Genomic DNA, 23,999 nt, shown 5'->3' with positions numbered 1-23,999 from the left:
TTTAGCAAGGTATCATTGGTGCCTTCAGGAAAGAACTGGCCCGTCTGCAAGCAGAAATGAAAGGAAATATAGTTCAGAAATCTGGGTCCTCAAAGTCTGGGAAAGCTGACTACTTCTAAATCCCAAACAGTAAAAGATGTAAGACTGAAAAAGGCTTTGAGCAAATGCTCAAGTCTCAGCCCCAAAGCAAAGATGAAGGATGTCGGCTTCCCCCACGAGCTTACTGTTTTAACTACCTTTAGCTCAAGGTAGCTGCTCTTACGTTGACGGGGTAAGGAAGCAAGGATAAAAATTACTCACATCTACGTGGATGGACCTAGAGTCTGTCATACAGGGTGAAGAAAGTCAGAGAAAAACAAATACCGTATGCTAACACATATATATGAAATCTTAAAAAAAAAATGGTTCTGAAGAACCTAGGGGCGGGACAGGAATAAAGATGCAGACGTAGAGAATGAACTTGACATGGGGAGGGGGAAGGGTAAGCTGGGATGAAGTGAGAGAGTGGCATGGACATATATACACTACCAAATGTAAAACAGATAGCTAGTGGGAAGCTGCTGCATAGCACAGGGAGATCAGCTTGGTGCTTTGTGACCACCTAGAGGAGTGGGATAGGGAGGGTGGGAGGGAGACACAAGAGGGAGGAGATATGGGGATATATGTATATGTATAGCTGATTCACTTTGTTATAAAGCACAAACTAACACACCACTGTAAAGCAATTATACGCCAATAAAGATGTTGGAAAAAAAATTACTCACATCTAGTACATCTAGTAAAAAATTTTCATTGTGGATAAAATGTTTACTGTGGATACTGGCACATAAAACCGGCTGCAAATGGGTTAGAAACCCACAAAGTTTTTAAGGCCAATGTATTGCCAAAGAAACGATGGAATCAGACTAAAAAAGTTTTTCGCTGTTTGAGTTTTTAAATAACCTTCAGACCTCTCAAACTTGTACTGGTAGAAATCAGGCCTTGAAAGCTAGGCATTCTCCAAGTAGAGGAAACTGCCCATCACCTCCCCCAGATGAACCATGGAGACCCCCCAAATTAGTCTCCAGAAGGTGGAGCCACAGTCATGAGAACCATGCACAAAAAAATTCCTCCCAGAGATAGAATTCATATGCCTTCTGGGTTTTTAGAGTAAAATTTCAACTACCTATCATTTATTATTCCTTTCCTACAGTAAAAATGATAAAGCATTGCAAGATTATAAATGTTTTGACACACATACTTAATACAGACTTCCTTTGATGGTTAACAGATTCTTTTATTAATAATCAAAAAGCTTCACACTTACAATATGAAAATAAATGCTTCTTTAATGAATAATTAAATGAAAACTCTCCAGGACCTTACAGGATTTTTAGTATGTACCATGTGTACCTTAGAACACAGGGCATTAGCCTGCTGGGATCATTGGGGTATGACTGAAAAAGAGAGACAGTGATTTATAAAACAGTTACCAAACAGCTTTCCCAAACAGTAGTTCCCCTGAAATTAAAACAGGAAACAAAATTTGTATTTATACCTAGTTTTAGATATGACTGACAACACACATCAATCTCAATTTTATGATTTTGATGTTACTTTTTAAAGGCACTCCACAGAAATTCAAATCTCATTTTAGAATCATGAATCTGAGCTGTGTAATAAAGCTGTAACTTCTCAATATCAAAGTTTAATTATTACACAACAGTTCGAGCAACAGGTACTATTTCACAGACAGCATTTGTTCTGCATCCTGTTCCCCTGCAGCACCAATCATGCTAAGATTTTTGAAGCCCATCTATGACTAGAGCAGGCACTGCTGATTCAGTCACAAAAATCCTTCCTGGGTGAACAGTACTTGCACCTTCCAGAAGAAACGGTTGTTTTACCTTTTCTGTTTCTTTTCTATTTTGAAAAACAGGGCTAAACAGAATCTTATAGAGTCTCATTTTCTGCTGGATGATTAAAATCTCTACTCTGTATGTTATCTTAGCCTCTTAAAATCCAAAACTGCCGTGGAGGACAGTATGCTTTCCCTTGTTCTCACATGATACAATCAAAGCAAAAATAGAGCCCCATAGAAATTTCAACATTGAATATTTTTTTAATCTTAAAGCTTCATGAGAGTCCAAAAGCTTTATATAAGTCAGTAGTCTCTGCATATCTTTGTTAGTTCATGATCTAGAAGACTACTTGTATTCAAAAGCCCATCTTTCAAAAAGGTCCTATTTTCTCAATGGTCTGTTTACACAGAGTTCACTGCCTTGTTTATATACATAGGCATATATATGTGTGTATAGGGTATATGTAATCAGCCGTCACACACACACACTGCCTTGTTAATATACATATAGGCATATACATGTGTGTACAGGATATATGTAAGGAGCAGTCACACGACTCTCAGTTGTGCCCCATTAAAGCCATTTTACTGTGGTATAGAAAGGATGGCAATCATAGTCTCTGAAGTGTGTTCCATCCACAAGCGCACACACACATACACAGTTAACACTAGTCTCATCAACGCTGTTGACAATTCAGAAAGCCTAAATACTTTTCTAATTGAATTCTAAAATAAAAGTGCCTTGAATTTAAATTTTTTTTAAAACTTCAGTCTTCAATATTGAAACTGCTAAGTCACTCCATTTTTCCACGGGAAAAAAAAATAGGATAATAAAGTTAGGGGGAAATTTTTTTAAATGAAAAAATAAACTTGAGGAAACACCCTGTTACTAAAATAGGTTTAAGGAAAAAACCTACATAGAGAAAATATTTCAATAGAAGGTAAAACCTGTGTGGGGTATCAGAATAGCATTACCTGTAATCATCAGATTAGAAACAAATGAAATCTTCAGTAACAAAACTGTGAAATATATTAGGAAATGTCCAATGATAAAATACTATACAGCTATTAACGATAAGGAGAGAAGATGATGAAGAACATGGACCACCTGACACTGTGAAGCCAAAGACAGAAAGGACCCTGCTGCATTGCACAGCTCCATTCACAAAAACTCAACAGGAATGTAATTTGACTGCCCTGTCACTATATGAGGGATACGGTTTTCCCTTTATTGGAAAAACCAATAAAACAATATAAAGCTTCTATAGTGATTGTACATTTTCTAGAAGAAACAAAAAACATCAAAATGGATGAAATAACTCAAAAACAAATCTTTGAAAATAAATGTTCCTGAGAGAGGCATGCTCCTGACTGCGTCCTGAAACCAATTTGTCTTTCATTACTTGGGAATGCAGGCCGTGACCCAGGTCTGGTTCTCTTGAGAGGGATGCTTCATGAGCAGGCCCAAAAGAAGAGGGGCAAGTGTCTGGCCAGCAGATTTGTGGCCCATCCCTATCATTGACTTTATTAACTAGGCCCTAATTTGTCCACTTTGAGCATTTCGACAACACACATTTCTGTGTTTGAGGACAAAATTTCACAGAAGTCTTTTTCTGCCTACAGAAAAATTCAGAGGCACTACTATTTCCTTCTCATAATAAAGCAATTCTCAATTAGCAATCAAGTTATATATATTTTTAATGACAAAATGGTTAGTGTTAACCCTGTATAACCTGTGATCATAAGTAACTAAAGACCGCTGGGTGATATCCACCAGAAGTAATACTGGACAGAGGATTACTTACAAAAAGAGCAATTTTCAATAGAAAACTGAATATTTCCCTTGGGAAATAAATTTAATATTTTATTATTAAACGAATGGGGCAAAAGACCAGATTTTCTGTAACTGCAATAGAACAGGATTAGAAAGGCTTCCTTAGACACCCCAACAGTATAGGGATGAAACATTCTTCATGGTTTTATGATGAAAATTATAATCTCCTGGCTATTATAGCTCTCTGAAGAAAATGTTCAATCAAAAGATTAAATCATACAAAGCATTTAACATTTTCAAACAGTTGCCTAATAACAAGCTTTTAAAAGAGATTATTCACAGCACTAAATTATGTTTATCAAATATTTGAGTAAGCCACACTCAGAAACACTACAATGGAGCAGCTTACTGGTATATGTGGTTCTCTGCACTACTACAAAACTGGTCATAAAGAGCTCGATGTACTCAGTGTAAGGCTGATGTGTTACTTTTTGCCAGCCATGTATCTCGCAGTTACATTCTCCCAGCTGATTACATTCCAAATGGCTTTCAGATAATCAGGCCTGACATTTTTATACTGAAGGTAATAAGCATGCTCCCACACATCGATTCCCAGCAGTGGAATAAGACCTATTGGAAAGAAGGGGAAAGAAACAGAAACTATGAATTTCACTCTAAAACGCGGCATCTTCTCGCTTTAAACTTTAATCATCCTGTGCACACAAAACTACCCTTCACAACATTCTCATCCACTCTTCAGTTTCTTATGTAAACAGGAAATCTGCATAAGAATAAATATCCTAGAAAAAGATTTTAAACTTTACTCTTTGGCAGAAAATGTGATAAATAGTAAAACTAGTTAAAACAGACTTGGGAAAATCAACTAACCACAGTATTTTAACAGCTATTCTTAAAATATCAACAGATTTATCCAAGAGCCAGTTCTCCAGAGTGGTCCTCCCTAGGGGTCTCAGGAAGGGTGTGTTCTCCTTGTGGGTGTGGCTGAGGACCTTCCGAAGGTGCTGAGCATTTGCGGGAGTCTATGGAAACCCTGCTCTGCTCCCCTGGGCCGATGTTAGTCACAGAGAATACAAAGCGTTTACGATTATACATATGTACAGCTGAGTCACCTTGCTGTAGGGCAGAAATTAACACAACACTGTAAATCAACTCGACTTCAAATAAATAAATAAATAAATAAAAACGTTTATGAGACATAATAAAAATTAAGTTAACAAGGAAAACTGAGTAAGGCTTAAGAAAAAGATACATTATTTAGTTTCTGAAAAGTGTAAGTGAAGACGTAGTTATAAAACATTCATTTAAGAAACCTCTCCAGGGTTTCCCTGGTGGCGCAGTGGCAGAGCATCTGCCTGCCAATGCTGGGGACACGGGTTCGAGCCCTGGTCTGGGAAGATCCCACATGGCGCGGAGCAACTAGGCCCGTGAGCCACAACTACTGAGCCTGCGTGTCTGGAGCCTGTGCTCCGCAACGAGAGGCCGCGATAGTGAGAGGCCCGCGCACCGCGATGAAGAGTGGCCTCTGCTTGCCACAACTGGAGAAAGCCCTCGCACAGAAACGAAGACGAAAGAAAGAAAGGAAAGAGAAGAAAGGAAAGAGAAGAAAGGAAGGAAAGGAAGGAAGGAAAGGAAGGAAGGAAAGGAAGGAAGGAAGGAAGGAAGGAAGGAAGGAAGGAAGGAAGGAAGGAAGGAAGGAAGGAAGGAAGGGAGGAAGGAAAAGAAGAAACCTCTCCAACTGAAAGCACTCCTCTAGGAAAACAAGCATCAACCAGCATGTCTAAATCAATTGTGAGGTGCGTCACTAATAACTCAGAATGAAGGGAACAAAATTTATACATGATTTTCCCCCTAAATAAATCGCCATAACTTTCATTTATCTTTATTCCAATGGGCTTTCTTCAAGCAGGAGAGAAGGGGTCGCTAGGACTCACCTGCCAGTCACAGCCTCCTCGGTCAGGTACCTGACTCTGAGAGCGCTCAGGGCTCACACATCTTTGGTTGCTTTTCCAAATTCTGTGGCATCTCACTTTCCCTAAAGAGCTGTTTAGATTCTGGCTAAATCTGAACATATCCAGGTTAGTGAGTCACGTAAGCAAGTCTCCTGACATGTGTGGAGGTAGAAAATATGGCTGAGACCTACTGCTGATTGATGCTAAGGTATCACCTCACATCAGAGTTCCAGCAAACTGCTGGATCCTTATGACTATTTCTTAAATAGCTTCTACTTCCATCTGGCTCAACATAAAAAAGGATTTGGTGAACCCAGCCTGCAGCTCCTAAGCCCAATCTTTTCCTACGCCAAAAAATCCTCAGGAAAGTACATGTCTGGAAACCTGAGCTCTGGTCCCAGTTTGACCACAGGTGCTCAGCAGAGGGGTTGAGAGTCCGAGCTCTGAAGTCAGACCCAGCCTATGTGTCTTTTCCTCCTTCATGATGTTTATCTAATTTTACTTTTTTTATTCTAGTGCATATAATTATTATGTAGGCTGATACGAATTCTCTGTCAAATGAAGCAGAGTTTATGTTTAAAACATGTTTTGTTAACATATCTGTAAAACCACATGTGCTCATTTTATAAAATATCAAGGACTTGGAAAGATTTTTGCTCCCACAAGACTCTGGGTATCATCTACTAAGATCTGTTCAATTTAGTACATGCTCAGCGTAGGTTTAAACACTGCTAGTCTTCCGTATTTCACGGTAAATGCTTTCTAGTGAACCATCTCTCCCGAATAAACGTGTAATAATTCTTAAGCCTAACCTGTTGTTCCTTGCAGGGGATCCTGGTTAGAACAAGCAGCAATCTGTAAGCGTCCCTGTTCCTTATTGAAACCGAGCCAACCCCAGCCTGAGCCTTGGACACCAACGGATACGGCGGTCAACTTCTCCTTAAAGTTCTTGAAGGAACCAAAGTCACGTTTGATGGCTTCCAGCAACTCCCCTATTAAAAAAAAAACCAAAAACCACCCACAAATGAACATATGGCAACAATTACAATAAAATATTTTATTATATATATCCCAATATTCTTGTCAAATGGCCCCAGACACAACTAGAAACACACGGAAAACACTACATGACCCAGTGAGCCTACAAAACACAGTGTTATTCCTGTCCTGACACCAGGGTCATAACACCTCACAATTTTAATTTACGTGTTTGTTGCTGAAACATGTTAGAGGGATTTCTTCACTCACAGTGCCGTTTCCACAAGGAAAGAAATAGTATTTTTCATTAGCTTTCTTTTTTCCCCTCAACAGAAGATTTTACGTTGACTTCTACCCTACCTACTCTATGTTTCAATTTGGGAATAAAATATTACGGGTGAGATTTGCTTCTTCTCCAAGGCAGCCTAGATCTTTCCTATCTCAATCGTATCATTTTAAAACGAGTGATGTTGCCTATTAGTGAACTAAGGGTACACTTTACGAGTTATCACCCTTTTTATTCTGTAGCAATACAGAATACAATTCGAGACTGAGCACATCAACTAAATCAACTAGGCCCAAAATATCACTTCTCTTACTTTATTGGCTTAAAAGTAATCAACTGTTATAAGCACAAATCATGGAATAAAGTGGTACCAGATAACACAAAATGGCAGAGTACCAAAACCTGTTGGCTGAATACAGGCGTATCTGGTATTCTGGTAACTCACAACACCTCAAAAGTATTAAGTCACGGTCTGAAGACCTAACTCAGAAAAAATAAATTGTCCAGCTTCCCATACTTATTCCTCCATTCATCTTTACTTCCAAATGAAATTGCTTATTTCAAGTGCACAAGATGCCTTCTAGAACATGATTAAAAACAAAAAAATGCCACAGGAACTTAAGGTACTTGCCAGAAGAGCAGAAACAAAGGAGGAGAGCTATATTTACACCCCATACCTTCCCTGGGGTGGGGAGGACAATTAAAGCTCTGGGTCTCTGCGTGCTACATAGGAGGTCAAGTAAACAAGCAGAGTGAACAAGATCATCAGCTCTGTACTCCCTTGTTACCTGCAATTGTCCTGGAAAACCTAATTTTCTGGGACAACTGACTTTTTTATCAGTTAGGAAGAGTAGTAAAACAATAGCAAAAGGCACTATTCTATAATAACTTATTTAATTTTTAAAACAACCCTATTATTATCCCCATATCATATAGATGAAGAAAGTAAGGTGCAGAATAGCTAACATCTTGCCCCAGGGCCTAGAGCTAGTAAGTGAAAGTTCATCTTTTCTAAAAACGAAGTTTCTCAGTCTTTCCCTAACGTACAGTACATTTCAACCGAAAGATGACACTGTATGTGATATTGTGTGTGTGTATAAAGTCTGACGATATAATTCCCTGAATGTATTCTCCACTCTTGCATGTGCCCCTTTGAAAATTACAACTTCGTTGTACTGCTTGCTGTGAAAGACATGCCATTATGATACCTCAGGGAGAATTAAGGTAACTTAAGAAAATCAAGTCATTCCTATCGTGCACAAAACGTAGCTAAGGTTGCACCAATCTAAACCAACCTTCGGGTTCTCCACCACCGTTAGGGCTCAGATTTGTCCAGAAAATGCTATGATTGATATGGCCTCCACCGTTGAACTTTATTGCAGGCTGTAGAGCTACCTGAGCTGTAACATCACCTGAAAGGTTAAAATAAAAACACATTTTTTTTCATTCTTACTTTTTTGACCATTCTATACACTATTTTTTTTTCTTTGTAAAACGTCAGATGATTGGACCATTGTAACATCCCTATGGGTCCCAAAATTTCACAATTTCAAGACTCTACCCAAAAAGAAACCTTCCCCAAAATATTTGTCCCAATGGATTTTCAGTTCAATTAATACTGTACCAAACAACTAGTGAGAAGCCAGCAGGGGTGGCAAAGCTAGTAGAAAATTCACTCCTGGGCTTCAAAGAACTCGGCTTTCTTGGGTAGAAAAGATTTCAATAAATGAAATAAGAAAGAGAACAAAGACAGAAAATAGTGGAATGCTATAAAATAGATGGTGCCATATACAGACTACATGGAAAATGTTCAACTCTCATTTTCTAGATAGACAACCATCCACTGGGAAATACTTCAATGTTACATTAACAAAAAACTCAACTTGTTCAAAACTGAACCCCTGATCTTCAACCCCAAACTTACTCATGCAAAGGCCTTCCCCACCTCAGTAAGCGCCAGCTGTTTTCTCAGGACATCTTTGACGACACGGTTATTTTTCATGCTAGTCCTCTCGCACCCCACGTCAGCCCACCAGCACACCCACCAGCAAAGCCAGCTCCGGAAAGCACCCACAACCGCACCCCTTCTTCCTGCCCGTGGTGCCACCGGCAGCACCTCCGCCCCGCACTCGTGCCCCTGTCTCTCACTGGTCTCCCGCTTCCACTCCTGCCCCTACAGTCTATTCTCCACACAGTGGCCAGAGGGCTCCTCTAGACCCCCAACTGATCATGGCACACGTCTGGTCAAAGCCCTCTGCAGGCTGCTCTTCTCAGAGTGAACCCCAAGTCCTTACGATCGGGTACAGAGGTGCACATCATCCGACCCTCTGCGCCTCCTCGCTGGCCCAGCTCCGGCCACCACGGCCTCCTGGCACTTGGACGACAGGCCTGGCATGCTCCACTGACCACTGAGGCCTTTGCTGGAACACTTCCCGGAGACAGTCTCATGGTTCACGCCTCCATTTCTCCTTCAAGTCTCCACTGAAGGCTTCTCTAACCACGATGTAAGATGCACAATCCCCGCCCCGCTCCCAGACCACTTCCCCTACTTTGTTTTTCTCGATAGGACTTCAGCCCCGGCACACTCCATATTGACTTGTTCACGTGTCTCCGCTAGGAGGAAAGCTCCAGCGAGGACAAGGACTTTTGTGCACTGCCGTGTCCCCGAGGCCCAACAGACTGCCTCACGTGTAGCAGGCACTCATGAATGCTGAATGGAGTTTCACGGAAAGAAAATTCTGACCTCTATACTTAAAAAGAATGTCATATTTGAAGCTGTTTTTTCTACCTTGCTAAACATGGAGGCAAAATAAAATATTTTTCTTGATGCCTTCAAGAAGCTACAGACTTACGGAACTATTAGGAAAAATGGAATTCCCTTATTCAGTAAGTATTAAGTTCTTATGACTCACAAGATACCAAGAGGCAAAGTGAAGGGCACAGAGAACCACTGAGATCTCTGCCCTTGGGGAGCTTACATAATAGCAATAGAAGTTCCCTATTTCTGTTGTTGGGACACACGCCAAGAACACACGTAAGAAATGTCGCTTTCTGAAACAATAAAACCTCCAGTTTTTAGCAATTCAGAAAGGCGGAGAGGACCAATGATATCTGAATACACAGATAATCTTTGAGAGTTCTGTTTAAGATGTCAACTTTTGTTATCGTTGTTATGTTTATAAAATAACTTTCTGACAGATCAGTGTTTCCCTTACGGATTTTTCTTGGAGAATCACCCAAAAAATAAATGTAGGCTTTATATTGTTTTTTAATAAGTCAACAGTAACTAAATATTTCTAATGGGAAAGAAACATGTTTCTTGAGAACTAGTTTAATCACAATCTCTTAAAGTTTACTTAATCATTTTTTAAATTTTAATAGAAATTTGGGGGGGTTAATATCTGCTTTTAAGAACACTTTTCTGAAGCTCAACATTTTCACTGGCTTCACAGACAATTTTCTCTGTTGAATACAATAAAAGTTAAGTACTTTTGTTTGAAAAGTATTTACGTACTTAAATGCGATAAGATTGATGATGTTATTTTCCTTACACTCTTTTTTCCCAAATTTTCAAACATGAAAATTTAACTCCTTAATGATTTTTCAAATATAATTTTTTAAATAAAGGAAAGCTCTACAGACACTCATTAACTTATAGGCAATACAGTACAATATAATATAGTAAAGCTTTTTTTCCATTGGCTTTCATTAAACAAGCAAAGCTTTGATTGCACAAGAAAAGGACTGAAATTAAGCTGTTTTAAAAATATTGAAGAGAAGGGTTCACGGATGTCAGATGTTGTCATGCAGGAAACAGTTTCACAACTGGGATTTATCCCAGCCTCTCCCCATTACCACATTCTTCCCGCATTTGTTTTTTCCTAAATCACAGAACCTCTTCCCGTACTCAGAACCTTTTCCTTTACCGTATTTGCGGTCCCTCTGATGATCACAAGTAAATCTTCCAGAATGTGGTAACTTCCTCTTCTTTTTGTTTACCTATTACCTCACACACAACCAGACTGAAATACTACATTTTTCCACTAGATGTCCCCACTCAACAAGATGTCACAGTCTAAAATTCACTCAACTATTTCACAGGACTGAATTAGATAAAAACATATTTAAGAAAAAAAATACACTTTTAACTGGGCAGCTTCAGCCATACATATAGCCTGGAAACACGCCTGTCAATTATTTCCCTTGTGCAAACCACTAACATTACTAACATTAACTAACAGATTGAAAGTGTAATGCTATTTTGTATAGAAAAGTTAAGACTTAGTACTCCCATACGCGCCCCCCAGATGCAAAACACAAAAAAAGTCCACGCACGACTGGTTTTGTCACCTGAGCTCCTTTAAAAAACAAATACCAACTCCATATTATATTTTCACTGAATTCCAAAGATTAGCAAATAAATACAAGCCTGTCTCAGTTCCCCCCCGAAACGGCTCTTCTCCTTGTGAATTCTGCTCCCTAAGTCAACGCGCGAACAGGTGCAGCGATTCTACTGAAAGCAGGGGTGGGGGTTTACGCAGACCCGCCTCGCCGCCACGGTTCCCTGTAACCGGTTTCTCGAAGTCCGGCCGCCCGGCACCCACCCTTCTCCAGCGCATCCCGATATTTCTCCTCGGCGATGTTCAGGTTGTTCACGTAGGCCGCGTGGTGCTTGCTGTGATGCAGCTGCATGATCTGCGCGTTGATGTGGGGCTCCAGGGCTCCATAGTCGTACGGCAGGTCGGGGAGGCTGTGCTTCCGCCGGGAGCCCAGAGCCCCCAGGGCCGGCACCAGCTTCCTGCTCGTGCTGGAAAAACAGCAAACACAGCCCGATCGAATGACGCGGGCAGAAACCGTTAACCCGCGTGCGCGGCTCCACAGACCCGGCTAGAAGGACCCGCGCCCCTGGGGGGCCTTCCAGTCGTTGGCCCCCTCGCCGTCCAGTCTTTACCATTAAACTAACGCTGCGGTCCAGCACCTCGGCGGCACCTGGACGCGCTCGGCGGACACCTGCCCTCAGGCCCGGCCTCTCGCCACGCCCTGTGACGCCGCGTCACCGAAGGTGCCCCGGACCCCGCGGGGCTGGCGCAAGAGGGGAGGCAGAGCGGGAGGCGGTGGGGGGCAGCGGCGGCCACCGCGCCGACCCGCCGAGGCCACCGCCGCGCCTCTTCGCCCGTGGGGCCGGGGCCGCGTTCCCGCTGCGCCCGCCGCCCGGCGCCTCACCTGCACGCCGCCCGGCACAACATGGTGGACGCCGCCCGCGGGCCTCTTGGAGCTCGAACCGCACCGCCGCGCTGACAGCCGAAGATGGTCTCGAGCTGCGGGCTTCGCAGCAAGTACACGGCCGCCCCCCGAGGCCCCGCCCCCTGCGCCCGCCTCGACCCCGCCCCATGCGCTCGCCGCTTCCAACTCGGGGGCACAGGGGGCGAAGGGCCCCGCGCCCGCGCTCTGGGCCCAGGGAACGCGAGGAAGGGAGACCCGGCACTTTCCCCAGCGGCCAGACGAACCGCGGTGCCCCCCTGCGCGCTTCTGGGCGTATCGCCAAAGGAAAGGCCGCCGTCCCCACGCCGTGTGAGATGGTACGGCCCCAGACTCCGCCCCGCGAAGGCACCGCCCAGCGCTGCCCGCAGGTGGAGACTCAGCTTGCGCCTGCGTGCGAGGGAATTGTCGGGAGTGGAGTCGCCGCAGCCTCGGGGTCCGGGGACCTCCCCCCCACTCGCGGAGGAAAGACTCGTATTTCCCTGAGCGGCCTCGGAGCGCCCCAGCGGGCCTGTGAGGTCCCCCCAGGAAGGCGGGCCCTGGCGCTGGTATGGTGTAGGGCCAGTGTCCCTCCAACCACTGCCCGGAGTGACCTTTCTTTCCCAGTGAACTGACCTTGGGACCTCCGCCAGGCCTGATAATAGTGTTACCGTGCACTCACGACGTGTCAGGGACTGCGCTGCAGGGTTTACATACATTTATCTTTATTTCACCCCAGGAGAGGCATTGTTGATTCCAGGTGACGGTTAATGAGCTCAAGGAGCTTGATGAGCACGTTGCCCTGGTCACACCGTTAATAAGTGAAAGAGTCAGGATTAGAAACCAAAGTTCATACTTTCTTGATCACCAGGCCTTAGCAGTCAAGTTTTGAGTGCTTGTTGGGAGAATATAAAAGAAGTACAACAGAGGATTCCTTCCTGCAGTGTCCTATATCTAATGAGCTGTAAGTACCAAATGCTTTCTCAACAATTAACAAAACAATCCTGAATTGTGTAAATCCTCCCTGTAAAGAAGTTAGGAAAGCTTTACACTGTTACTGGCCTGAGTTGGGCCTTTACTGAATAGACTAATATGAAAGGGGGGCTTCCCTGGTGGCGCAGTGGTTGAGAATCTGCCTGGTAATGCAGGGGACACGGGTTCGAGCCCTGGTCTGGGAAGATCCCACATGCCGCGGAGCAACTAGACCCGTGAGCCACAATTACTGAGCCTGCGCGTCTGGAGCCTGTGCTCCGCAACAAGAGAGGCCGCGATAGTGAGAGGCCCGCGCACCGCGATGAAGAGTAGCCCCCGCTTGCCGCAACTGGAGAAAGCCCTCGCACAGAAACGAAGACCCAACACAGCCAAAAATAAATAAATAAAGAAATAAAGAATAATAATAAAGAATAATATGAAAGGAAGCAGATAATAGGTGCCGAATAGAGTTTCAGTTACTTTCCTCCACCCCCTTCACAACCCTCACCCCACCCCTGTCCCAAGGATGACTAGGCTTTGGGAGGACCAGGAGGACAGAAAGGGGAACCACGGAGCAGGGCTTCCCAGAAAGGGCGGGGCTTGCTGACAGTCAGGTGAATGTAAGAGCATGTCACCAGATGCAGGGGGAAATTCCAGTTGGGACCAGCTGATGGATGTCCTTAAAACTCAAACATGGGATTGGTAACAGGAAACTGAAAAGCACTTTAGCTGAAGTGAGGCACATTGAAAGCAGTTTTTCAGGCGAGCAAGTCTGGCGTTGATTTGAGGGGCAGGCTAGTTAGAAAACTGTTGCATGAATCCTAGCATGAGGTTCTAAGAGCTGGTTTTAGGGTAATAGCTGTGGGAACTGGAAGGAAAGCATTTTGAAGGATGGAACGACAGAATTCAGTGACAGGTCAGTCACCAATAAAAGGGCTTGTTCCAGTGAGAACAAAATATCACTATTAGGAGACTGAGCCCAGTCAGGCCGCATCGATGTACTTCTTGTTTGTACTAATGATGATACTTTGAGATTTAAATTTACCACGCTCCCCCCACATGCCCTTTTGAGCAAGCAACAAAGATCGGGTGTGGGGAAGTGACATTAGCAGTCAAGTAAAAGTGTCTCTAACATCGTATCTCTCATCAGCTACATCCTTCCAGAAGACGACCCCAATTGCAGGAGTAACCAGGATTGAGACCAAGGGTTTGGGGGTTACAGGAGGTAATGAGAAATTTCTTACACTCAGTAAACAGGCCTCTTTTTCTTTTATAGTTGACCACTATAAAAAGTACTCATTCAGTTGGCCCAAGGTGTTAAATTACTGTTGACTGGAGTCTGTCCCAAATTCCTCTGGCCAGCTCAGGATGTCATCTGCCACATCAGGGCACCATAATTATGGATTTCCCTTCAATAAACTTCCCAAGACTACTTCACACCCACCTTCAGACCCACCACAGTCTGGATCAACACATTGGCTGGAGGAGGAAACATGTGGGTCGAGAGGAATTCATTTTGAGCCAGTTATTAATTGCATTCGTATCCTAATAACAGATCCAGCTGCAGTGTCTCAAACACAGAAGAGTGTATTCCCTCATGTAAAAGAGATCTGGAGTAGGTAGTCCAGGGCTGGGATGACAGTGCCATGAAGTCATCAAGGAACCAGGTTCCTCTGTCCTCAGGGTTGCCTCATGATCCATTAAAGCTTCTAGAGCACCAGCCATCTCACCTTCTTTCCATGAAGAGGGAAGGACAAAAGGTGGGCCTCAGCTGTCTCCCTTTTAAGGATCCTTTGTAGTAGATTCACCCAACAAATTCCAATCAGAATTTAGGTAGAAGGCTGCACCTAACTACAGAGGAGGCTGGAAAACATAGTCATTTAGCTGTGGACATTTCCAGTCTGAAAAAATGTGGAGGACTTCCCTGGTAGCACAGTGGTTAAGAATCCGCCTGCCAATGCAGGGGACATGGGTTCAAGCCCTGGTCCGGGAAGATCCCACATGCTGTGGAGCAACTGAGCCCGTGCACCACAACTACTAAGCCTGTGCTCTAGAGCCTGCGAGCCACAACTACTGAAGCCCGTGAGCCACAACTACTGAAGCCCGCGTGCCTAGAGCCCGTGCTCCACAACAAGAGAAGCCACCGCAATGAGAAGCCCGTACACTGCAACGAAGAGTAGTCCCCGCTCACCACAACTAGAGAAAGCCCGCGCGCAGCTACGAAGACCCAACGCAGCCAAAAAATAGTTAATTTTTTAAAAAAAGAAAAAAAAATGTGGAATTCCTTAACTAAAGGGAAAATGAATAGTGGATTGAAAAATAGTCTCTGCCACATATCCTTCTACAAGACATATTTTCACATGCTTGGTTATGAACTCTGACCACTTATGGAATGACTTTAGCTACATTCTCTCTTTTTTCTCTCTCTCTTTTCCTTTTCACCCCTTGTATCACAAATCTTATCCAGGCAGGAATCTAAGTGAGAACTGCCGTACCAACTTTCCCTTTGCGTAACTGGGATTGCTAATAGGACCAAGAGTAGTACTTAAATTGCTAAAATGAACTCAGTGATCTAGGCTAAAAGAGAAAATGATGGTAGAGATATAGTATCATTAACAAAGGCTTCAAAGTGAGCTTTTTCCCCACATCATCGGGCTAATTATAATTAGATTGCATCCTCAAAGAACACATTAACTACTAGAACGGAAAGGGGAAGCTTGGCTCAGAATAGAAGTGTTTTATTGAACAAGACGGGTGGTCAGTTGATCGTACCCACAAAGGGCGAAGGGAACGGCCGTAACTGCGTAGATCCTCAGTGTGTGCTGGGTACGGGCTCTAATGCGCCACATCATCTCTTAATTCACACAGCATCTCTGTAGAGTGGCTCATTATTCCTCTTTCGCACAAAGATAGTGACTTGACCAAGGTCACACACAGAGCCAGTAGGTAGTAGAGCTGGGCTTCGAATGGACTGCTCTATTAACACTGACATCACTGTGCCTTTAAACAGCTGCCACACCCTCTGCCACATCCCTTGCACCCAATAAAGTTGAACTCAACCCTGTCTTGTTTGCAGCTCAGTGTTTGAAACTTCCCCCTCCTATGCTGTTTCCCAGCTTATTCCTGTCTTCTCAACTCCTGATTGATCTCCGGCCTCATCTCTTGCAAATGATTCAGGTCCTAGCTCTTGGCCCTGAGGCTTGAACTGGTCCTCTGTTCTCCCTTGGGTCATTTGCCCCTTCAATCACATTTGCTTCTTAGCCTCAGGGAAGACCCTGCCTCCTGGAGCTTCCCTTGGCACCATCCCACCTGACTGACTTTCCCACCCTCGTCTATGGAGAGAATTAGACTGGCAGGCCATGAACCTGAGAAACCAGAACAGAATGGAGGAAGGGTGAAAAGAAAGATGGTCTCATATTTAGAGTCCAGGAAATGCCTCCATAAGATCCCTCCATAAAAACGAGGCAATGTCTGCCCCTTTAGGGGAATGAACAACCCACCATCATCACCACTCCAGGCGTCAGTCAGGGTTCTCCAGAGAAACAGAACGACTAGGTTGGGTGTATATATATCAAGAGAAAGATGTATCATAAGGAATTGGCTCATGCAATTATGGAGGCTGGCACGTCCAAAATCTGTAGTGAGGCCCGGCAGGCTGGAGACTCAGGAGAGCCAGTGGTGCAGCCAGTGTGAAGGCAATCTGATGGAGAATCCCTCTCGCTTGAGGGAGGTCAGTTTTTGTTCTATTTAGGCCTTCAACTGATTGGATGAGGCCCACCCACATTTGAGAGGACAATCTACTTTACCCAGAAATTGACTGACTTAAATGTTAATCTCATCCAAAACATCCTCCAAGTTGACACCTTAAATTAACCATCACACCAGGTAAAACACAACATGGGCAATGCCTTCTGTGTAAGGGGTGGGGAGATTTGTTAGTCATTATACCACAGAATTCCGATTAATAGCCCAGGATTTATCATGGAGTGAGGTTGAATTCATGGGCACAGTTCTAAGAAGAACTCTCAAGAGCTACCCAAGATGAATTGACACCGACCACTGAGGGCAATGACCAAGCATAAGGAGCTCAGGCCAGCTACGTCTTCTGGCCAGCACATGCCAGGGGCTGCATCCCCACCCTGAGGTCCACTCTGAGGGACCAGAGGAGGTGTGCAGGATGCATGGCCCCACATACCACGGAGGTTCATGCCAGAACTTGGTCCACGGAGAACAGTATGGACACTGGGTCCCACCTCAGGCCTGTCCCAGCACTCTCCCCATCCTGGCCTGCATCACCTTACTCTGGTGCTGGCTTACATCTGCACTGGCCCTTTGGTGGGTAATTGGATAAAATCATGTACAATAAGCCTATAGGTATTTTTAACCTTAAGAATATTAATTTAGTTTAAGGAACTAGTCAGCTTTTCGTTGGTATAAGGTGCTCTGGCTGATTATGAAAGAAGGCTGATCAGTTACTCTTTTATTGCGTTTGAAGAGTAGCCCCTCAGTGACGCACAGACCAGCAGATCTCCTGCTCTCCACATGCGCCCCGAACACTCCGGTCCCCCTTGAGCAGATATCTTAGTTGTATCCCAGACCAGTTTAGAATTTAATTCAGTTATCATGGGCTGTATTGTGTCCCCCCCCCATATTCATGTGTTGAAGTCCTAACCTCCAGTACCTTAGAATGTGGCTGTATTTGGAGACAGAGCCTTTTTTTTTGTATCAGGCACTTTTTTATTTTTTTTAATTTATTTTTAATTTAATTTTTATTTTATATTGGAGTATAGTTGATGTACAATGTTGTGTTACTTTCAGGTGTACAGCAAAGTGATTCAGTTATACATATACATTTATCCATTCTTTTTCAGATTCTTTTCCCATATAGGTTATTACAGAATATCGAGTAGAGTTCCCTGTGCTACACAGTAGGTCCTTGTCGGTTATCTATTTTATATATAGTAGTGTGTTTATGTTAACCCCAAACTCCCAGCCTATCCCTCCCTGCCCCACCATACTAAGTGAAGTAAGTCAGACAGAGAAAGACAAATATCATATGATATCACTTATATGTGGAATCTAAAAAATGATACAAATGAACTTACAAAACAGAATCAGACTCACAGGCTTAGAAAACAAACTTATGGAGACAGAGCCTTTAAAAAGGTAGTTAAGGTAAAATGAGAGCACTGGGGTGAGCCCTAAACTAGTGTGACTGGTGTCCTTACACAAAGGGGATAAGGACACAGACACACACAGGCCACGTGAAGACACAGCAAGCAGGAGGCCATCTACAAGCCAAGGCGAGAGACCTGAGAAGAAACCAACTCTGCCAACACCTTGATCTCAGACTCCCAGCCTCCAGAATTGTGAGGAAATAAATCTCTGTTGTTTAAGCCACCCGGTCTGTGGTGTTTTGCTATGGCAACCCAAGCAAACTAATACAGCAGGTCAGTAGTTTCTGTAATCCAATCTGGTTCTCAAAATGTCAGCCACTGTGGAGTTTATCATGGCAATCACAGGGTCTCCTTCCCACCTGGGACTCCCGCTGGCCCTCCCCTCTCCTTCAGAGGCTGGCTGCACCCACCTGCAGGGGGAGGAAGGGGAGTCTGCACTCTGGAGGGATGGCCCTTCTCAGCGGGCTCCCACCTAGGTGTCATCTGGCCCCAGGTCCTAGCGACGCCAGCTCCAACCACAAGGGGCTGAGGGAGAAGAAGTGCGGTCTCTCTTGGCCTGACTCAACTCCATTTTAACGGTCCCCATGTATGGTGAGTTTTCGTAAAGGAGACATGTCTGTTTCAGCCTCAGCCCGACTGGCTCTCTGCCACAGACCCACTGCCCCTGCCCGGGCTGGACCATGCCTCTGTTTGGCCCCCGGCCCCTGTTCCGGGTGAATGCTCCCTTGACCAGTCGTGCAGCGCCCAGGGCGGTCTGGTTCATGCTTCCTCACCACGCTCCCTTTAAGACCAGCTGGTGCCCACACCTTCAGAAACGTGGTGACGAAGAGTGGGCTCTGCGGACTTCCCTGGCGGTCCAGTGGTTAGGACTCCAGGCTTCCACTGCAGGGGGCACGGTTCAATTGCTGGTCAGGGAACTAAGATCCCACATGCCAAGCGGCATGGCCAAAAAAGAAAGAAAAGTGGGCTCTGGTGTCCAAGTTCACCCTCAATGAACAAGCTGCATACACCCCCTGACCCCCTTTCTCCAAGGGCGTGAGGGGGGAGCAAAACTCGGAAGGGTCAAGCCCAACACTCTGTTAAAGCCCGAGGCAGCTCTTATTTCTCCTCAGTCCCTCTTCTGTATTTCCTGATGGGAAAAGCTGCCAAATCTGCCCAGCCCGCCCAGAACAAGAGCCTCTCCACCTCTGGTCCAGGCTTCGGGGATTTCATAATCTTGCTTTCAGTAGCAGCTGCCGCTATGAACTGAGCCGGAGGGCAGCTGAGAATGGATTTCAATCAGTGCTTTCAACTCCACGTTCTACTGCTGCTCACCAAACAACCCTGCCTGGACTGCCCTCTGGGCGCTAAGCCTGCTACGAGCTCGGCTGTGGGACGAGCCATCGTGCTCACCCTCGGGAGCTCTGTCAGTCCTGCGGAGCCTGTCACCCAGGAAGGACAGTGGTGTCTGGGGGTGCTGACAGGAAGGCCTGAGGCCACTCACAGACTGGAGACTGGGGTCAAAGGCCAGAACCTAGAGAGCAGGGGGTTCAACCTCAACCTCAGCGCTGCTGACACTTTGGACCAGATAACTCTCCCGCTGTGAGGGCTGTCCTGCGTATTGCAGGCTATTCACCTGCCGCCCGGCCACTCCACACTAGATGCCGGTAGCCCTCACCCCCCTCCACTCGTGACAACAAAAATGCCTCAAGCGTGGCCAAATGTTTCTTGGGTGCCAAGTCATCCCAGTTGAGAACCACTGTCCTAGAGGTAAAACTATTAACAAAAACGTCAAACCAAGTGAGTTAGTCGGCAAAGAGATGACAGATCACAGAAAGCAAGGTTGAGGAATAGAATGAGGGACCAAGGACTCAGAAGGAGATCAGAGAGGTCCAGGCGCCAGGTGGGTGATGCACTAGGCACAGCTGGCCCGTTGCATGGGATGCTACCCCAGCCCTTCCGTGTTCAAGTCTTCTCAGCCTCAATACAGTCCTGGCCTGAAGCTTGGTCTGATGAGCTTACAATTAGTAGCAAGACAAATAACTTCTGGGAGATTAAAGAAGTTTTTAGTAACTGTTACTAAGGAAAACATAGTTGGAGAAAACCTATAAATTGGAGCAAAGTTAGGCTGAATGATGACAACAATCTGGGAAAGAATGTGTGTACCTGCAAAAAAAGAAAAACATACATCATCACCCACAAGCTTCTCAATCAACAGGGTAAAGACAGTTGTGAAAAATTACTAATGTGCTTTGGGAGGCATTATTTGAGCAGCTGTGAGCAAAACATTGGGGCATTGGGCAAAGTGGGAAAACAGGACAGTGAACCAGATTTTCTTTCTCTTTCCCTTTCGTTCTTTCTTTCCTTTCTTTCTCCTTCTTTCCTTCCTTTCTTTTTCTTTCTCTCTCTCTCTCTCCCTCTCTCTCTCTCCCCCTCCCTCCCTCTCTCTTTCTTTCTTGACATCAATGGTTTAATGGAAGGGGGAGGGAAGCAAGGTCCTGGAGCAACACCCCACGGTGTTCGGCAGGACATGGAGGCAGCCTTCACTCCCAGGAGGAAGGGGAGATTACCAGTTATAGGGGAACTGACTTCAGGTGGGCTCATTAGTTACCAGTGAAACCAGCAGAGGGGCAAGCCCCTCACCACCCCTTTGATAAGAATAATCACCAGCTGGGGCCTGGGGCTAGTAGTAGGAAGGTCAGTCATGTGAGTAGGTGTAGGTGAAGCAGGCCCTAGTCGAGCAGGGGATGGACGAGAGCAAGAGAACAGCCATCCTGAGTGGCCTGGCCACACGCTCCACCCCTCCGTACCCTGCATGGCCCTTATGATCTTGGTCCACTCCCCTTCCGCGACATCCCTGGGGTCAGGTATGTAGGGGACACTGTAACCAGATACCACAATACAATACAGACAGCAGCAGCCAAGGAGTATCAAGGGTAAGATACCTAGTATGCTCAGAACAGTCATTTGCCAGGATGTGGGCAAATTCTGGAGCCAAGCGCTTACTGGGTCAATGGAAAGGGAGTCAATGGCAGCAGTATCCTGTCCAGTTATAAGGAAGGTAAGGCCACCCCTGGTTCTCCCAAACCCAGAGCCACCTCCATGGGGAGGGGAAGGCCTGGCTTCAAAAGAAACATTCTGCTGCATGGCACAGCCAAGAAAATAAACAAGTAAATAAAAGAAACATTCTGGTGGCCTAGCCAGGGGTCAGCAGTCACAGTACAGATCTGTCACCCCACGCTATGTTGAGTGCCATTAGGGGTGGACCCATTAGGTCTTTCCAGACCAAAAAAACAGTTAATCCCACTAGTTGGACTTGTGTGTCCAGAAGCCAGCCTATTCCATCCACTCCACACAGCATATCCTCGGGGGGCTCACGGGCAGTCAGTGGTACAGCAACATTTACCAGCGGGGGTCCTTCTGACGTACTGGCACGCAGGACAGGAAGACGGTGAGAGTCTTTCTCCCCCTCTGCCTGCAGTCTCCACATAGTCAGTCACAGTGGCTGAGTCATGGAAGTCCAGAGGAGGATGGCAGTGCCAGCTGGCTGAGGACCCAGGAATTAGACTCATTCCGCAGTGAGGCCAGCCCAGCTAGGGATGAAATGTAAGACATCTAACCGGCACAACAAAACCAGATTTTCAATTAGGCGAAGACCAACAGGAAAACCACCACACATAATAATAATAAAATAATAATAACAACAGCTATTGTTTACTGAGCACCTACATACCAGAATCTTTACTAATTGGTTTTGTTTATGGTTTTTTTTTTTTTTTGCCACACCAGGTGGCATGTGGGATCTTACTTCCCCGACCAGGGATCGAACCCATGCCCCCAGAATTGGCAGGCGGAGTCTTAACCACTGCGCCACTAGGGAATCCCCCTAATTGATTTTGTTTAACTCTCATGAACAGTTTACCAATTGTTACAAATAAAGAAATGGAGATTCAGAGATATTAAGTAACTTTCCCAAAGTCACTGAACTAGAAACAATACAAGATTTAAACCTAGGTCTGTTTGACCGCAAGATCCATGCTTTTTCCACTATACCATGCTGGTTCAGGCAGAATAAATATAGTAGAAGCTTTTTAATAGACAGTCCATTTCAACAACTTTCCAGATTAACAGACATTCTCCTGTTCCTCTGTAGAGCATTCGGACAGATGCCCATGGCCCACGAATGATCAGGGCCAGAGCATTCGCCACTGCCCCCAACAGTTTGAGTCACCTTACCAAGAGTCAGGTGTATTTGCTCCCAAAACAGATTCATGTCTAGTCTTACTTATTTACTAGTTATTGAAATTATGTAATTTAATTAAGTACTCTGTAAACTGATAAAATATGAGTGTGAAAAGAAAAGAAGTTATTTTAATGAAAACTAAATTGAATGCTTTGAGAAGATAATAAAGGTGAGCCACTAAAAATAATCGCTGTTCAATTAGATGTGGGCAAAACGAGTATACAACATTGGGAAAATCATGAAACAGTTAAAGGATCAGATTGCTGTTTAAGTGTCTAAGTTCCCACTCCACTTCAGAGAACTGAAAATGGAAATCACAGGCCATGCATCAATTCTGTCCCTTCATTCAAAAGTATTGAATGAATATGCATTCGCTTGTTTAAATTAAAATGCATTGTTGGGACTTCCCTGGTGGCGCAGTGGCTGAGAATCCGCCTGCCAATGCAGGGGACACGGGTTCGAGCCCTGGTCCGGGAAGATCCTACATGCCTGGGAGCAACTAAGCCCGTGTGCCACAGCTACTGAGCCTGTGCTCTAGAGCCCGCGAGCCACAACTACTGAGCCCGCGTGCCTAGAGCCCATGCTCTGTAACGAGAAGCCACCGCAATGAGAAGCCTGCGCACCACAACGAAGAGTAGCCCCCGCTCGCCTTAACTAGAGAAAGCCCGCGCACAGCAACAAAGACCCAACACAGCCAAAAATAAATACATTAATAAAATAATAATAAATAAAATGCATTGTTTAAGGTAACTGTGTGACATTTTATTCTGACTCCAACTTCTTTTTTAAGTTAATTAATTAATTTGGCTGCGTCGGGTCTTAGTTGCAGGACATGGGATATTCATTGCAGAACGCAGGCTTCTCTCTAGTTGTGGCACGTGGGCTCCAGAGCGCACGGGCTCGGTAGTTGCGGCACACAGGCTTAGTTGCCCCGCGGCATGTGGGATCTTAGTTCCCCAAACAGGGATCGAACGTGCATCCCCTGCACTGGAAGGTGGATTCTTAACCACTGGACCACCAGGGAAGTCCTCAGAAGTATAACTGATTTACAATATGCTGTTTGTTTCAGGTATACAGCAAAGTGATTCAGTTACATATGAAAATATATATATATACACATACACAAATATATCTTTTTCAGATTCTTTTCCATTATAGGTTATTACAAGATATTGAGTATAGTTTCCTGTGCTATACAATAGGTCCTTGTTGTTTATTTTATATATAGTAGTGTGTATCTGTTAATCCCGAACTCCTAATTTATCCTCCCCACCCTTTCCCTTTAGTAACCATAAGTTTTTTTTCTATGTCTGTGTGACTCCAACTTTTTTGATCACACAGAAGAAGACTTTCATCTATTAGTGCTAAATGAAGAACAAATATCTCTGTGACCGCACTTTGGAAGTTGTGTTTAAAGGTCTGGTCTTTGGGACGTAATGTCCATTTTGTTAAAATTTGAGTTTCCATTGGCCTGGTTTTCTTTTAGATTCAGCCTAAACTTTTCAAGTCCAAGGCAGAGATTTGGGTTTCTTTTCTTGTTTC

General features: G+C 44.8%; 1 protein-coding gene and 1 pseudogene across 3 annotated transcripts in view; both read right to left on the bottom strand.

Annotated features, from left to right (window-relative positions):
* The window catches only part of LOC309667378 (coiled-coil domain-containing protein 86 pseudogene), a 307,112-nt pseudogene that overhangs the window by 252,083 nt on the left and 31,030 nt on the right, over nucleotides 1-23,999 (bottom strand). The gene's annotated exons all lie outside the window — the stretch shown is intronic.
* SOD2 (superoxide dismutase 2) overlaps nucleotides 1,256-23,999 on the bottom strand; it is a 36,037-nt gene continuing 13,293 nt past the window's right edge. Inside the window, exons 1-5 of one of the 2 annotated variants that reach the window (XM_082475637.1) lie at nucleotides 12,072-12,221; nucleotides 11,453-11,655; nucleotides 8,144-8,260; nucleotides 6,397-6,576; nucleotides 1,256-4,244 (exon numbers count right to left, since the gene is read on the bottom strand). In XM_082475637.1, the coding sequence (XP_082331763.1) occupies nucleotides 4,099-4,244; nucleotides 6,397-6,576; nucleotides 8,144-8,260; nucleotides 11,453-11,655; nucleotides 12,072-12,094 (669 nt within the window). In that variant the 5' untranslated portion in view covers nucleotides 12,095-12,221 and the 3' untranslated portion in view covers nucleotides 1,256-4,098. Of the gene's footprint in view, nucleotides 4,245-6,396; nucleotides 6,577-8,143; nucleotides 8,261-11,452; nucleotides 11,656-12,071; nucleotides 12,222-23,999 lie in introns of those variants that run through there. The other variant, XM_082475638.1, reaches the window with a different exon arrangement.

Source organism: Balaenoptera physalus (genome assembly GCF_965194825.1).
Source record: "Balaenoptera physalus genome assembly, chromosome: 9".
Lineage (NCBI taxonomy): Eukaryota > Metazoa > Chordata > Mammalia > Artiodactyla > Balaenopteridae > Balaenoptera > Balaenoptera physalus.
Note: the sequence above shows the minus strand (reverse complement) of the source record. Positions and strands in the feature narration are given on the sequence as shown.